This window comes from Dermatophagoides farinae, unplaced genomic scaffold, assembly GCF_024713945.1.
Source record: "Dermatophagoides farinae isolate YC_2012a unplaced genomic scaffold, ASM2471394v1 contig3, whole genome shotgun sequence".
Classification (NCBI taxonomy): Eukaryota; Metazoa; Arthropoda; class Arachnida; order Sarcoptiformes; family Pyroglyphidae; genus Dermatophagoides; species Dermatophagoides farinae.
The window spans coordinates 64836-78766 of record NW_027461518.1 but is presented as its reverse complement, the minus strand read 5'-3'; the positions used below and the strand labels follow the sequence as shown (position 1 = coordinate 78766).

Sequence of the window (13931 nt, the reverse complement as noted above, 5' to 3'; positions counted from 1 at the left end):
TCAACTCGTGATAACTAATTAAGGCCGAAGTGTATTCGCGAAATAAATCGCTACCAGCCAGATAATAACCTTTGATATATTCGTGAAAAATGTCCGTATTGAGTTCACAAAGATCGTGTTCTGATCGTATTTTTGAATTGTCAATTTTGCTAATACAACTCAACGTATGCGTAAAAACACTTCTAAAATCTACGGATTTCGAAATTTTACAAAAAAGAATTCCGACATATACAATGTCGAGTAAAGTATGTTTTATCGCCTCCTCATCAAGCATCCGATGTCTATATCTGTGGAATCTATTATATTAATAATAAAATAATGCGTTCATCTAATTTTTCAAATTTATTTCAAAGGCCGATTGTTTCAAATTGCGATAATTCCGCTAAATATGCGGTTTGAAAAGTTAAGTGATTGCATATAGCAAAAATATCAATAAAAGTTGAGTAGGTATCTATCGTGAGATATGTTTATTCGCTTTCTTTGTGATTCTATTATGCCTGAAAAAACTTATACATTGCCTAATATTTGTGTGCCGATCTTGAATTATGATATAATACCTAAACTTCAATTTTCACAGTATGGAAAAGAGTCATATCGTTGATAAAATTTTATATTTATGTCGTTGACAATTGCTAATGCATATGTAGTGTATAATTGAATAATTTTCGGTACACACGAAAAAAACTTGTTACACATTCATGAACAAATACATAATCAAGAATCAAAGTAACTAATTGCAGTCATGCTAATTTTAAAAAATACATGAGCAAGACGACTGATGTTGCGCTTTATAAATTAAAAATAATTATACTAAGCAAGATAAAACTAGCATTAAATTACAAATAAAAGTAATTAAGCTGAAAATTTTTACATCAAAAAAATATAAAATCAACTGCCACGTAGCACTTTTCAACAATATAATAACTAACCTTTTACGATTTCCGTGTTGTAATTAAAACACCGAGTGATGATTTATAGCTAATTTAAAATACTAACTTTTCGCACTTTATTTCATGCCAAGTTTGTATTTTCTATTAAAAAATAAAAGCCAATAAGGCCAGTGTAGCGTTTGGTTTTTCAAAATAAGCAAATTGTAATTACAACAAGAAAAATTTGCTAGAGTGAGACAAAACATTTTTAATAAAAAAGAATACAACCTCTAATTCAAGTATGGCGACTGCTCAAAAAATCTTCAAAACAGGACGTATTTGCATTGCTCTTGCAGGCCGCATGGCCGGTAAGAAATGCGTTGTAATTTCTGCATACAACTCTGGAAACAAATACAGAACTTTTCCACACGCTTTCGTGTTAGGACTTGCTCAATCCCCTAAAAAAATTACTAAAAGAATGGGAGCTGAGAAAATCGAAAGAAGAAGCAACGTAAAAGTATTTTTAAAGAACATTAACTACGCTCACTTGATGCCAACTAGATATGTTTTATCAAAAGAATTAGATATCAACAACTTACTGGGTAACGCAAGCATCGTCACCAGAGAAGATTCACAAAAGCTCAAGATTGACATTGCTAAGGCTCTCAAAGAAAAGTTTTTGTCAGCTCCAGAAAGCAAGTGTGAAAGAGAGCTCGTATTCTTACGTAAGCGCCTTAGATTTTAGTTTGCTAACTTTTTTCTTAAATTATTAAACTTTTTTTAACATAAGATATTTATATTATAAAGCTCTTGAATTTGTTTCTTGTTACTGAATTATTTATCTAAGTTGTAGTAAATAAGCCAGCTAAGCCGCTAGCAACTTCAGCTGGGTTTATCAATCGAAGAAAACTGATCGCGTCGGTGATTGGCGAAGCGGCTCGGTTCATGACATTAAGAACGCCATTAATGTCGTCTTTGAAGTTAATGTGCTGAACCATTTCTTCGCTTGCAGAATCAAGGTTAGCTGGGATGCTCGTCAAAATCTTAGTCCAATCTGCCAGAGTTCCAGCGAGATTTTGAATGTTTGCACCTATACCTTCTGAAACCAAAGTCGGGTCTATCTTAGTAAGGGATTCGATATCAATGGGCAGACTAGCTTTCACATTCTTCATAAACATCATGACTACATTAGGGAATTGTCGTAACGTGGTTTTTCGCTTATTTTCTCTAATATCTGCAAAACCTCTTGGACAAATTTTACCTGCGTCAGCTCCTGTGATGATAGGGATGATATGTGCTATTGTTTCAATATATTTGTTCAAAAGCACTTCGTGAAGCGCTCCAAGCTGCCGATCCTTAAAGCCAATCGCGTTTATCACTGGTTTAACTTCAAAAGGGTTCGCAGATGACTTTAATAGTAAAGGGTTAATAGCTGGAAGCGATGCAATTCGTTCTCCTAAGTCAAGCTTTACATTATGCAAAAGGGTAAGAGGGAATAAGAGATTACTCTTAGTTTCCATTAAACCCATGGCTCCTTCATTGGTAGTCAGTAATTCTGTGCAAACATATTTGTATGGTGGAGCCAGATCCAAGCAACAGTCAGAACCAGAAGGGCAAACATCTGGATATTTTTCACATTCGTTTAAGTTTTTGCAGGTAAAGTCATCGGCGTTTTCCCATCCGTCTTTCTCAGAACATTCGCATCTGTAGGAACCTATGGTGTTTACACACTTTGAATGTATAGGACAGTTGTGAGTGTTTAATTCACATTCATCAATGTCTTCGCAAAAGTTATCTTCACCTAATCTAAACCCAGGCTTGCAAATACACTCCGTACTTGAAAAACGATTCAGACAGATACCATTCTTCCGATCACAAACGTTCAGTTTGGCATTCTCATCTATACAGGCATTTCGTAAGCGGCAAATTCCGTGTTCGAAAATCAGTTTAGGATCATTACATGTGCAAACAAACGATCCTGGAGTGTTTACACAGTTAGCATCTGCGTTTCCACATGCTGTTGGAAGTAAACATTCGTTAATGTCTTCGCAATGATTGGTTTTTTGAGAAAATTTGTAGCCTGGTTTGCATCTACACTCAAAACTACCATGCGTGTTATGACATAATTCACTATCAAGTCGACAGTCATGTGTTTCCGTATGGCATTCGTTTATGTCTAAACATCCTGTGCCTTCTTTCTTCCCGTCTCCAGAGAAACCTAAAAGCAATCAATTGCACGTTAACATACCTTTTGGACAAACACAAAAAGGTTTTCCAATTATTGGAGCTTTAGGGTCAATTTTACATTCGGCTTCGTCCACGCAAGGGTTGTCTCTTTCACACAAAGTCGGTATTCTAGCAAGGCTTTGAATGCCAACCAGCGTAAGTATACTAATAATATATTTGTGAGATTTCATGTTGGTGATTCCTGACCAGTACAAACAAAAATAGCACAAGTTTTATTACACGTTAGAGATCACATAAAAAATTTTGAACAGACCGCTCATTTAGTTTTTTAAAAGGAATTTGAATAGGTAGTTTCTTCCAAATTTCACTGTAATAACTGATTGCATCTTCAGTTGAACTGCTTGAAGTTAACTTTTCTTTTCTAAGATTCAATATGTAAGTAAATAAATCGAGCTTTGTTTCTTGAGTTGCTTCTACATTACGATTTAGATCTCTGTTTTGCCTCAGCTGTGATAACTTTTCCTTTTTTTCCTCGAGAATTTCTTTGCGTTTGATATGTTCTTGAATGTTTTTTTTTTCGTTCGCCGTCACAGATTTTGAACTGGCAGCTTTGGCTTTCAGCATGCTCAATAGTTTTATAGTTGATTGAGTATAGTTTAGTTTCCATTTATAGTAAGCGTTTTCTTCTAAATTTTTGTTGTTTAAAGTTATCATAGCTTTTTCCAACGACTTGGGGGAAGTGAACGATATGAAAACTCGACGTTCATTGTTGGAAGCTGAGAATTTAATATTGCTTAATTTGAGATTTCCAACTAAAACTCAGTTGGCAGCAAACTTACATTGACTGAAAATCCGATAATAGTCATACGTCTCGTAGTGAATGGGAGCGTTTTCAACAATCAACGTAAATAACGATTTAGAAAAGTTTTTCTCTGATTGTTGAGTCATTATTGACTATCCGCTTACATTTTTATTTTGCGTGGCATATTTAAATATAATTAAATCTCTAGTAGTTAAAAAATAACCCGAGATTGCCGGGTGCATAGGTTGTAAAAAGGTTATACAGTTAACACGAAAATTTCGTTTATCTTGTCCGAAATATCACTGAAGTAACAATTGGAAGTGGTGGCTCGGAAAATAGATTTGTTTCCTCCTCCACGCGTTGTTTTGCCTTCAAACAAGTGCTCTTTTATGGCTTTAGCGTCGAATTTCTCAGAATTAGAAACAATTATGGAAAGGAGATCAGAAGCGGATTGTGCAAACGCTAAGATAGGCAGGTTAGTTCGTGTCTTGAGTCTGGCTACCATTTCTTCTAATATCTTGAAGTTATCAGTTTGTTCAGGGAAAACAGCTACAACATAAGGCACTTCGTTGAGCTGGAGAGCGTCACAGTACTCGATTGCTTTTTTTTTCAGTTCATTAAGATTTTTCTTTTTCGAGGCGGCAAGCTTTTTTTGTAATTCGATAATAGTGGCGTTGAAAAGCCTCTTGGTCAATAGTGACAAGTTACCGAGTTTTTCAGAATATGCGGTTCTGAACTTGAGTGTATCCTCGTTTTGTATGTTTTTATTAGATTTAATGGTTGAAATATCATTCGTTAATTGTTCGTGAAGGTCTATGGCGTCTTGAGCAGCTTTTCCACAAACAGCTGTTATTCTTCTAATTCCTTTAGAAACGCTTTCTTCATTTGTTAAAACGATGCGTGACAATTCTCGTGTGTTTTTGACATGAGTTCCTCCGCAAAGTTCGGCGGAGTAAGAAAAAGCAGATATATTGTCGTTTAAAAGTTCACTCAGTGTGGCGCCGATTGAAACAACACGAACTATTTCGGGATACTTTTCTCCAAAGACGCATCGAAGTCCTGGAATGTTGATAACTTTATTTTTCTCATCTTCCTCAGTGAAGACATCTAGTTCAGCGTCAATCATCTTTTGCATTTCATTTTCCAATTTCTTTACAGCTGCGTCTGAAAAAGGTTCGTAAGCATCGTAATCGAACTTAAGCCGGTTAGGCTCTACTAAACTTCCTTTCTGTTCAAAAGGGTAGGTTAGCACTTGGCGCAACGCGTTGTTAAGTACGTGAGTTGCACTATGGTGAGAGGAAAGCTGGAAACGTCGTTCGTAGTCGACAGTCAAAGAATAGAGGTTTCCAGTTTCAAAAGTCGCGTCAGTCACCAGAATCTTGTGTAAAACAAACGATCCGTGTAGCAGAACGTTTTCAATGGTGGCTAAAGCACTGGTAGAACGACAATTACCCATATCTGATAATTGTCCACCACTTTCAGCGTAGAAATTGGTTTTGTCAAATACAAACCAATAGGCTTCGTCGGATTTTTTTGCAACGTTGCACAAATTTCCATTTTTCAAAATAGCCAATAACTTGGCGTTTTCCATAACAGTGTTGTGTTCGTTTACGTCGTACTTGAAAGAGTCATCAGTGGGGGGGATTTGCAGTTGTTCACTTAAAAAGTGTAGGGTTTCTGGTTTGATCAGTTCTTCAGCAGCAGCGAAACTCTTGGCGTTGCTAACTTGCACATGTAGCGCCATTTCCTTGTGGAATTCATCAAGGTTCGGTACAATTCCCTTTTCCTTACAAAGGTTGATAGAAAGGTCGATTGGGAAACCGTAAGTCGTGAACAAACTAAAAAGTGTTTTGCCATCTAGGACGTTTGTCGCGAGTTTGTCAACGGAATTGTTGAAAAGCTTTAACCCGATAGAAAGCGTCTTTAAGAATTGTTTTTCTTCTTCCAAGACTATTTTACATATATTATCTTTGGTTTTTATTAAATTGGGAAAAGCACAACCCAGGATATCAGAAATCGTGTCGACTAATTCGTACAGCCATGGTACGTTTGAGTTTGAGAGTTTTTGTCCAGCATAAACAGCTCTTCTCAAAATACGTCTTATGACGTATCCTCTTCCTTCGTTTGAAGGCAGAACGCCGTCCGATATGGCGACAACAACAGCTCGCATGTGATCTGCAACTATTCTGTAAGCGATGTCGATTTCGGCGTTTTTTTCGTCGCCTATTGCTCCGCTGTATTTATGAGCTAAGTTGGAACACAAGGAAAAGATTTTCTCGAAAATCGGTATAAACAAGTCGGTGTCGTAGTTGCTCGTAACGTTATTTAATATGCTCAGTAGTCGTTCCAACCCCATACCCGTATCGACGCATCTGCCAGGAAGTTCAGTCAGTTGTCCGTTCGCTTCTCGGTTCATTTGCATAAATACTAGGTTCCAAATTTCCAATACGTTAGGGTCGTCTTTGTTCACCAAATTCGCCGCGTTCCGGTCGCCGATTCTATCGTAGTGAATTTCTGTGCACGGGCCACAGGGACCAACGTCGCCCATTTCCCAGAAATTGTCCGCAGCAGATCCGGGGATAATGTGATCTTCAGGAAGGTATTTAAGCCAAATTTGTTTGGTTTCGAGGTCAGGTTTTAAGTTTTGTTTTTCGTCTCCTTCAAAGTAAGTTACGTAAAGCCGTTCAGGTTTGATTCCAAACTCTTGTGTAAAACACTCCCAGGCGAGACGAATGGCTTCCTCTTTGAAGTAGTCTCTAAAAGACCAGTTTCCCAACATCTCGAAAAAAGTGTGGTGGTAAACGTCTTTTCCAACATCTTCCAAGTCGTTGTGTTTTCCACCAGCGCGAATGCATTTCTGTGAATTTGCCACCCGCTTCAATTTTCTCAACTCAGACCCTAATGCAAGTTTTCCGAGAAAAATGTCTTTGAATTGGCACATTCCTGCGTTTACGAAAAGGAGAGTCTTGTCAGATTCTATGCTTATTGGCGAAGAAGGATAGAACATGTGTTCTCTCGCTGTGAAAAAGTTTATGAATTTTTCACGACATTCCTTGCTTGAAATCACATTCATACTGCAGTTACGAATATTATAATGTTTTCTATAAATTAAAATAAAACCGGATTTATATGATGAAAAAGACTCTCTTAAAATTTTTTTGAATCCCGCAACTTTGAGTGAAAGTGGTACCTATTTGTTATAAATCGAAATCACACACATAAGATGTTATCTTCCGCTGGGAGATGAATTTGAATCAGATTAATCTGATTTTCCCTTCATAGTTGGGTTACCAATTACATTTTTGTGTTCTTTATATTTTTGTTGTATGTCTTGTATTTTTTTATAATCAGCGTGACCCTCTTCGTCGAGCGGAACGCTTGTTTTGTGTTTAGAGAAGGGCGGGCTTAAAATTTTTTCTGGTTGACAACACGAAGCAAGTAAAACCAAGTCCTGCTGGATCTCACCGCATTTAGTCAGAACTTTAACATTTCCGTCTGTGTGGCAGTTGACTGCTCTTATTACTGGCGAATCAATTCTAGTAATCGGGTCAAGCGGAACTGGGTATATGCCGTCTTTATGTTCAGCAATGTACGTTGGGATGTCGTTTTTAGTGACCTTCTTTCCGTCTAAAAGTCCGGCTGAAGAAAAATCGTGGGCTGTATCATGCATTTGAGGAGCAGTAGTTTGGTCGACTTGCAGAAGTTTAGGTGGTATATAGTGAATTGGTTTGGACTTTATAATCTTCTTAGTAACTTCAGGTAAGTTGGCGGTATCGATAAGTTTAGTACAGGAATCAGGGTCGATTTCAACCATTTGGATTTGGATATCCACGTCTTCTGCAAATTTGATCGTCTTGAAATCACTCGCTGACGTAGTTAAGTATATCTGTCCATCGGTAACATTGGTTAGGTTTATGGTGTCGCCTTCCTTATATATATTCATGTTTCCGGTTGTCATGGCTGGAGAAGCCAGTTCAGACAATTGTATAGGCTTGTTATCGACATTCAACACAGGGCTTCCGTCTTTGCCTAGAATAATGTTGTCGGTTTCTGAAATTCTGCATTCAACTCCATCTTCTGTGAAAATAAGGCTCTTATCAACGTTGGATTTTTCGTATTGATTCATAAGTTCAACATATTCGTGGATCGACTTCTCGTCTGGAATGCTCGTGTATATCTTTCCACTTGGCGTAGGTAGTTTCATGCCAGGCTTGTAGTTAATGTCGATAACTTTTTCAACGTAGTTGGGTACGTAGAAAGGCACTTCCTTTTCAATAATGTGTTCAACGTCATTGTAAACCACAACCGGAACTTCAACAATTTTAGATTTAACGACAGGCTTGGTCATTTTGATAATTCGTTTAATGATAATTTCTTCTTGGACGGGAACAAGCTTTGGAGGTTTTTTAAGATGAACGTCAATAGGAGTTTCAACATAATTAATACCAGCGGGCAATTCAATGATGTTATTCCGTTTTGTTTCTTTGTATCTGTATTTCGGAATCTCACATATATTGTCTTCGAGCACGGGAACTATTTTATTTACAATAGCAGCCTTCGGAATGTTGAAAAAGTGATGGTTTTTCACTATAACTTCGTCATCCACAATTCTATTGTACACACGCTGTTTTGGAACAAATTTTTGATGCTCGTGGACTATGTGCGATTTCTCAAATTTTTCTGGCAGGGAATCCAAAAGTTCGTCAGGCAGCGGAATCGCGCCGTACGCAGTCATAACTACATATTCAGAGTCAGTTTTTTTGATATCTTTTGCATATTTGTTGAATTGCTCATCAGTTAGCTGATATTTATATTCTTTGGACTTTGCATACGCATTGGGATCAGATTGATTAATTCTTGATTCTTCGTTTTTTTCCTCGTTTAATGCATCGTTGTTAAAGGAAATAGTAGCGTAACCAGTCGGCTCGACTAACACTGGAGCTTTGCCCCGTGAAATTGATGGGTTATCCGGCAACGGGGGTGCTAGGCCGGTTTCCTCGAAATTATTATATAACTTTTCGACATTATAAACCTTATCGTCAACTTCTTCTTTGGCTTTCGCTTTGGCAGTGATGTTTACCGTTGTTACTTCATTTTTTTTTAAGTATGTAATTTTATGATCGCTTTTACCAGCCATAACAAAATATTTTATCAAACATGCACGTACGTTTCAAAATAGCACCATGATCAACATGCACTGTTGAAGGCTTAAACCTTTATTAATCGCTTAATCATCATTGGTAAAATTTAGATTCAACCAAAAGATTTATTATTTATTATTTTTACATTTTATGTAAAATTTAATCTCGAATATTTAAGTATAAGTTTGCAACAAATGCTGCTGGAAAATAAATTACACTTTGATTATTGCACTTATTCTAAATAAGTTCAGTTCCATATTTAAATCATAGTTTGTTAGTATATTATGTATTCATGACAAGCTGTATGCTAAAATATGTACAGTACAGCAAAGCGAATAATTTTTCTAGGCCGAATAGTAAGAATGTTCGACTTTCTAATCAAGTTTTTTTATAGTTTTAGATTCAAAAAACAATTAAACGAAGAATCTTACTTGTACTTTCCGTCAAATAACTTAGATTTAGCTAAAGGGCATGAAATATCTTTTAAATACAGTCACAAGTACATTGCTGGCCCTAACACAGTAAACAACATGCGCTATTCATGGCTGTCGTTCCTACCTTATTCGCTATTTAACCAATTTCGTCATTTCTTTAATCTATTTTATTTAATAGTAGGGTGTTCACAGCTAATTCCACAGTTAATGATTGGATCTTTTTATACTTTTGCAATCCCGTTAGCGTTTGTGGTTATTCTGTCTTTGTGTACAGAATTTTTAGACGAATTAAAACGTTATAAACGAGACAAAATAATAAACAATCATTCCTACGAGGTGTTACAAACTAGCATAAACAATGTTGTTCATTACAGGTTTATACGTTCCGAAGAAATAATGGTAGGACACATTCTTCGTTTACATTCAGGGGACAGAGTGCCTTGCGACTGTTTGTTATTGAAGACATTAAACGGCGTAGGTTCTACATTCGTGAGAACTGACCAACTTGATGGAGAAACCGATTGGAAACTAAAGTATGCTTTGGCTACAACAGAATCAACGAACATAGCAGAATGGACAAATATGAAAGGCGTCATCGAGATTCCAGCACCAAACTCGAACATTCACGAGTTTGAAGGCAAGTGTACATACACTAATTCTAAAAATGAAACTGTCGTTGAGCGAATTTCTCTGATCAATATGCTTTGGGGTAACGTTGTCGTGACTTCGGGGCCTGTGTTTGCATTATCTATTTACACTGGACAGAACATGAAATCTTCTTTACAATCAGAAACATCAAAAAAAAAAGTTATGATTTTCTACGAAGAGATAAACCACATCTGCAAAATATTAGTCTTTATTTTGATAATAATGTCATTACTATTAACGCTATCGCGTCCAATTTCGTCAAGATCGGCAATTTACTTTATTAGATTCATCCTATTACTTACATGTATCATTCCTATCTCTCTTCGAGTTAATTTAGACACAGCGAAATTTGTGTATAAATATTATATAGAAAATGACCACGAACTTTACGGAGCAAAAGTGAGAAATTCTGACATAAATGAAGAACTTGGACGTGTTGACATTTTACTTACAGATAAAACGGGAACGTTGACGCAAAACGATATGTCTTTAGCCGCCCTTTTGTTTAATAATAATTACATAAATTTGAAACGTGAAATATTTCATTTGAATTTTGAAAACATTCATCTGCAATCACTGATTGATTACGACGCTAGAGCGAACTCATCATTATGGCATTTTGTTACATGCATTGCGCTTTGTCACGGAGTTTATCCAGTTGCGAGGGAAGATTCTACACATAGAATATCTTATCAAGCGAGTTCTCCAGACGAAATAGCTCTGCTGAATTGGTGTAGCGAAAACGGCTTAAGTCTCACTGAGCATTCTATTAGCCATATGACATTGAAATATACTATAAATCCAAAAAAAGAGTACTGCACAACTGTAAATGTCCTCCAGACGTTCCAATTTAGCAGTACGAGAAAAAGAATGGGAGTAATAGTGAAAGATCCAGTTTCACAAAAAATTATTTATATTGTCAAAGGTGCTGACACTGTGATTTCGTCTTTTAGCAACGAGCCTAATTATTGGTTGCAAGAATCATTAGAGACACTAAGTCGCCAAGGTTTGAGAAATCTGGTATACGCATATAAAGAGCTTTCACCGTACTATTATGAAACTATGAAGCAAGAATTTGACGATGCCATTATGCAAATGAGCAATAGAGGAACGCGAATAGATGAAATAGTAGACAAATATTTAGATTGTGATCTCAAATTGATTGGAGCTACAGCCGTTGACGACAAGTTGCAATTAGAAGTACCGCAAACGATTGAGTGCTTAATTCAAGCTGGAATAAAAGTATGGATGTTAACAGGAGACAAGCTTGAAACTGCCTTATCAATTGCCACTTCGTCCAGTCTTAAAAGACGAATTGATATTTTTTTTGAGTTTACGCAAGCTACGTGCCAAGATCTAGAATTCTTTGTCTATAGAATCTATCAATTATCTAGACATCGTTCAAAAAATTGCGTGATTTGTGTTGACAGTTTCGTCATTGATTTAATCAATAGATTATATCATCTTGCTAAGACACAAGATTATTACCGCAAAATATTATCAAACTTTATTATGGTTTGTTATTCGAAACGTGCGGTTATATTCACAAGATGTAGTCCATACCAAAAAAAGGAACTAGTTGAGATAATTAAATTTTTGTTGCCAAAAATGCGAATTTGTGCGATTGGAGATGGCGGTAATGATGTTCCTATGCTGCAGGCAGCGCATTGTGGAATTGGAATTGAGGGTAAGGAGGGGCGTCAAGCTGCCTTGATTTCTGATGTGAGTGTACATACGTTTAAACAACTGAAGCCTCTTTTGCTATATCATGGTCGTTTAGCGCAATTTAGGTCTCACAAACTAAGTAGTTTTATCATTCACCGCGGCCTTATCATTGGAATAATACAGATCTACTTTAGCGTCATTTTTTATTTTACGCCGATCCCAATTTTCCAAAGCTGGTTACTAATTGGATATTCTACATACTACACAATGGCGGCGGGGTTTGCCCAGCTGTCTGACAAAGATGTCGAAAGAGAAACAATTTATTCATTCCCAGAATTGTATATTCGAGACAGTAACGATGATTTGCGAACTTTAAAAGAGTTAAGATTTGCTAAAATCTTAATCTTGAGTATTTACCAAGGTTCGATGATAATGTTGCTTTCTTTATTATTGTTTGAAAACGAACTAGTGAATTTTGTTAGTATCGTATTCACATCGCTTGTATTTGTAGAGCTTTTAAACATAGGAAGTGGAGTTGAAACTTGGAATAAACTTATTATAAGCAGTTTAACTCTAAGTATCTCGCTTTATACAGTTAGTATTGTATTTTTAAAAGACATATTTAATATCGATTTTATGTTGAACAAGGCATTCACGATCAAAGTTGTTTTAATTACGCTCGGCGCATGGATTCCGTATCATATTTACCACATATTGTCACGAATAATCAAGCCTGCTCGATATAGAAAACTGCAAAATGTTATTTAATTATACATCATAATCAGATGAATGAGAGGACATTTCGTCAATTGAATATTTGTGAACATAAAGATCTTTCAAATTTTTTTTTTTGAAATTGGGGGTGGGTTTACTTGCTGCTAGTATTAACTCTTCAAAGCTGTAATCTGAAAATTTGTTACGTAAAGCGTAAGATCCTCCGTCTCTTTCTAAATTGTGAACTTTATTAAGTAAGTGATAAGTGTCTTCTATAGTTGGCAATTTAGTTATTAAAACATACAGTATTATTTTTAATATCGCAGCTAAAACTTGGATAACAGTAAAAAAAATGTATCCCGTGCTGAGCGTGTTTAACATTTCTGCACTAATTGCAGAAACGCCATCTACATCTAAAATTGGGTGAGATATCGAACCAGTTATAGTGGCATATAATACCGGCTGAAAAATATCGCTTAACACACTTATTACAATTGCTGAAGTAATTAGAAGTTTCGCTCTGGCTATTATTGGTTGTTTAATGAACTTGGCTACTAGGAAGATGGAATAAAGACAAGCCAATAATGATATTATGCTAGAAATGAATGTAGCTATTGTGCCGTACATAACACTCTGCGCATTGAAGTACATGAAACCAAGTGATTTTATGTTTAAGGACAAATCATTGAGTTTTCTTGGTGCTGCCAAAACGCTTGTATTATTTATTTTCTCGACTATTTGTTTACACTGATCAATGTTTTGAGCAGATTTTCCAATTATGTCTGCAAAAGTAGAAGATTTACAAGCGCTTTGAGCCGTCCACTTAAACATATTGACTTGGAGTTCAATAGGATAATTAGTGAAAAATTTAAACGAATACGAGTGAAATTTGTCGAGAAAAAATGAGTAGATTTGAAAAGCAGCCAGAACTGCTAACAGTATCAAATACGTTATGCACAAATATTTTCTCTTACGCTTTAAATAGCTTATTATCTGAAGATGCTTCGGCGGCATAGAGTCAGTAGATAAGATATTTAAACTTTATATCACGTTATTATCAAAAAAACGCATGCAATGAAAACTGTAAGTGTGTTTCAGACAAATGCCTCAGAATCATCAAGAACAAAGATTTACTTTGTCAGATTCGTCGTCTAATTTTGTCATCATTATATCTTAATGACGTGACATATTTTTATGCATAATAAATAAAAACAGAAAAACTATTTGTGTAGACAATACGCCTTCAGTGGAGACAAATCGAAATATCTGATGGTTTCAATTGGGGAACTAAATAATTATATAAATAATAATGAAGTACACCGTCTCCTCGTTCAAACAATAACTCGTTAAAATATTTTTTGTTGTTTTCTATGTCCAGTGCGTTAAACACGTCTTGATTGACAAGTTTTGCAGCTATTACTGCATTCTGTAACAACTCTTTTTTATCCATAGTTTCACCATATGCTGAGTA

General features: G+C 36.0%; 2 protein-coding genes across 2 annotated transcripts; one reads left to right on the top strand and one right to left on the bottom strand.

Annotated features, from left to right (window-relative positions):
* Positions 1-347: 347 nt before the first annotated feature.
* On the bottom strand, positions 348-6931 carry LOC142597990 (uncharacterized). The gene is made up of 2 exons (XM_075734976.1): positions 4567-6931; positions 348-382 (listed from the first exon to the last, which is right to left on the bottom strand). The coding sequence occupies exons 1-2, from the start codon at positions 6929-6931 to the stop codon at positions 348-350; spliced, it is 2400 nt and encodes a 799-aa protein (XP_075591091.1).
* Positions 6932-10303: 3372 nt separating this feature from the next.
* On the top strand, positions 10304-13476 carry LOC142597989 (uncharacterized). The gene is made up of 3 exons (XM_075734975.1): positions 10304-10584; positions 10855-11871; positions 13446-13476. Exons 1-3 carry the CDS (start codon positions 10304-10306, stop codon positions 13474-13476), a joined length of 1329 nt encoding a protein of 442 aa, XP_075591090.1.
* Positions 13477-13931: the final 455 nt, after the last annotated feature.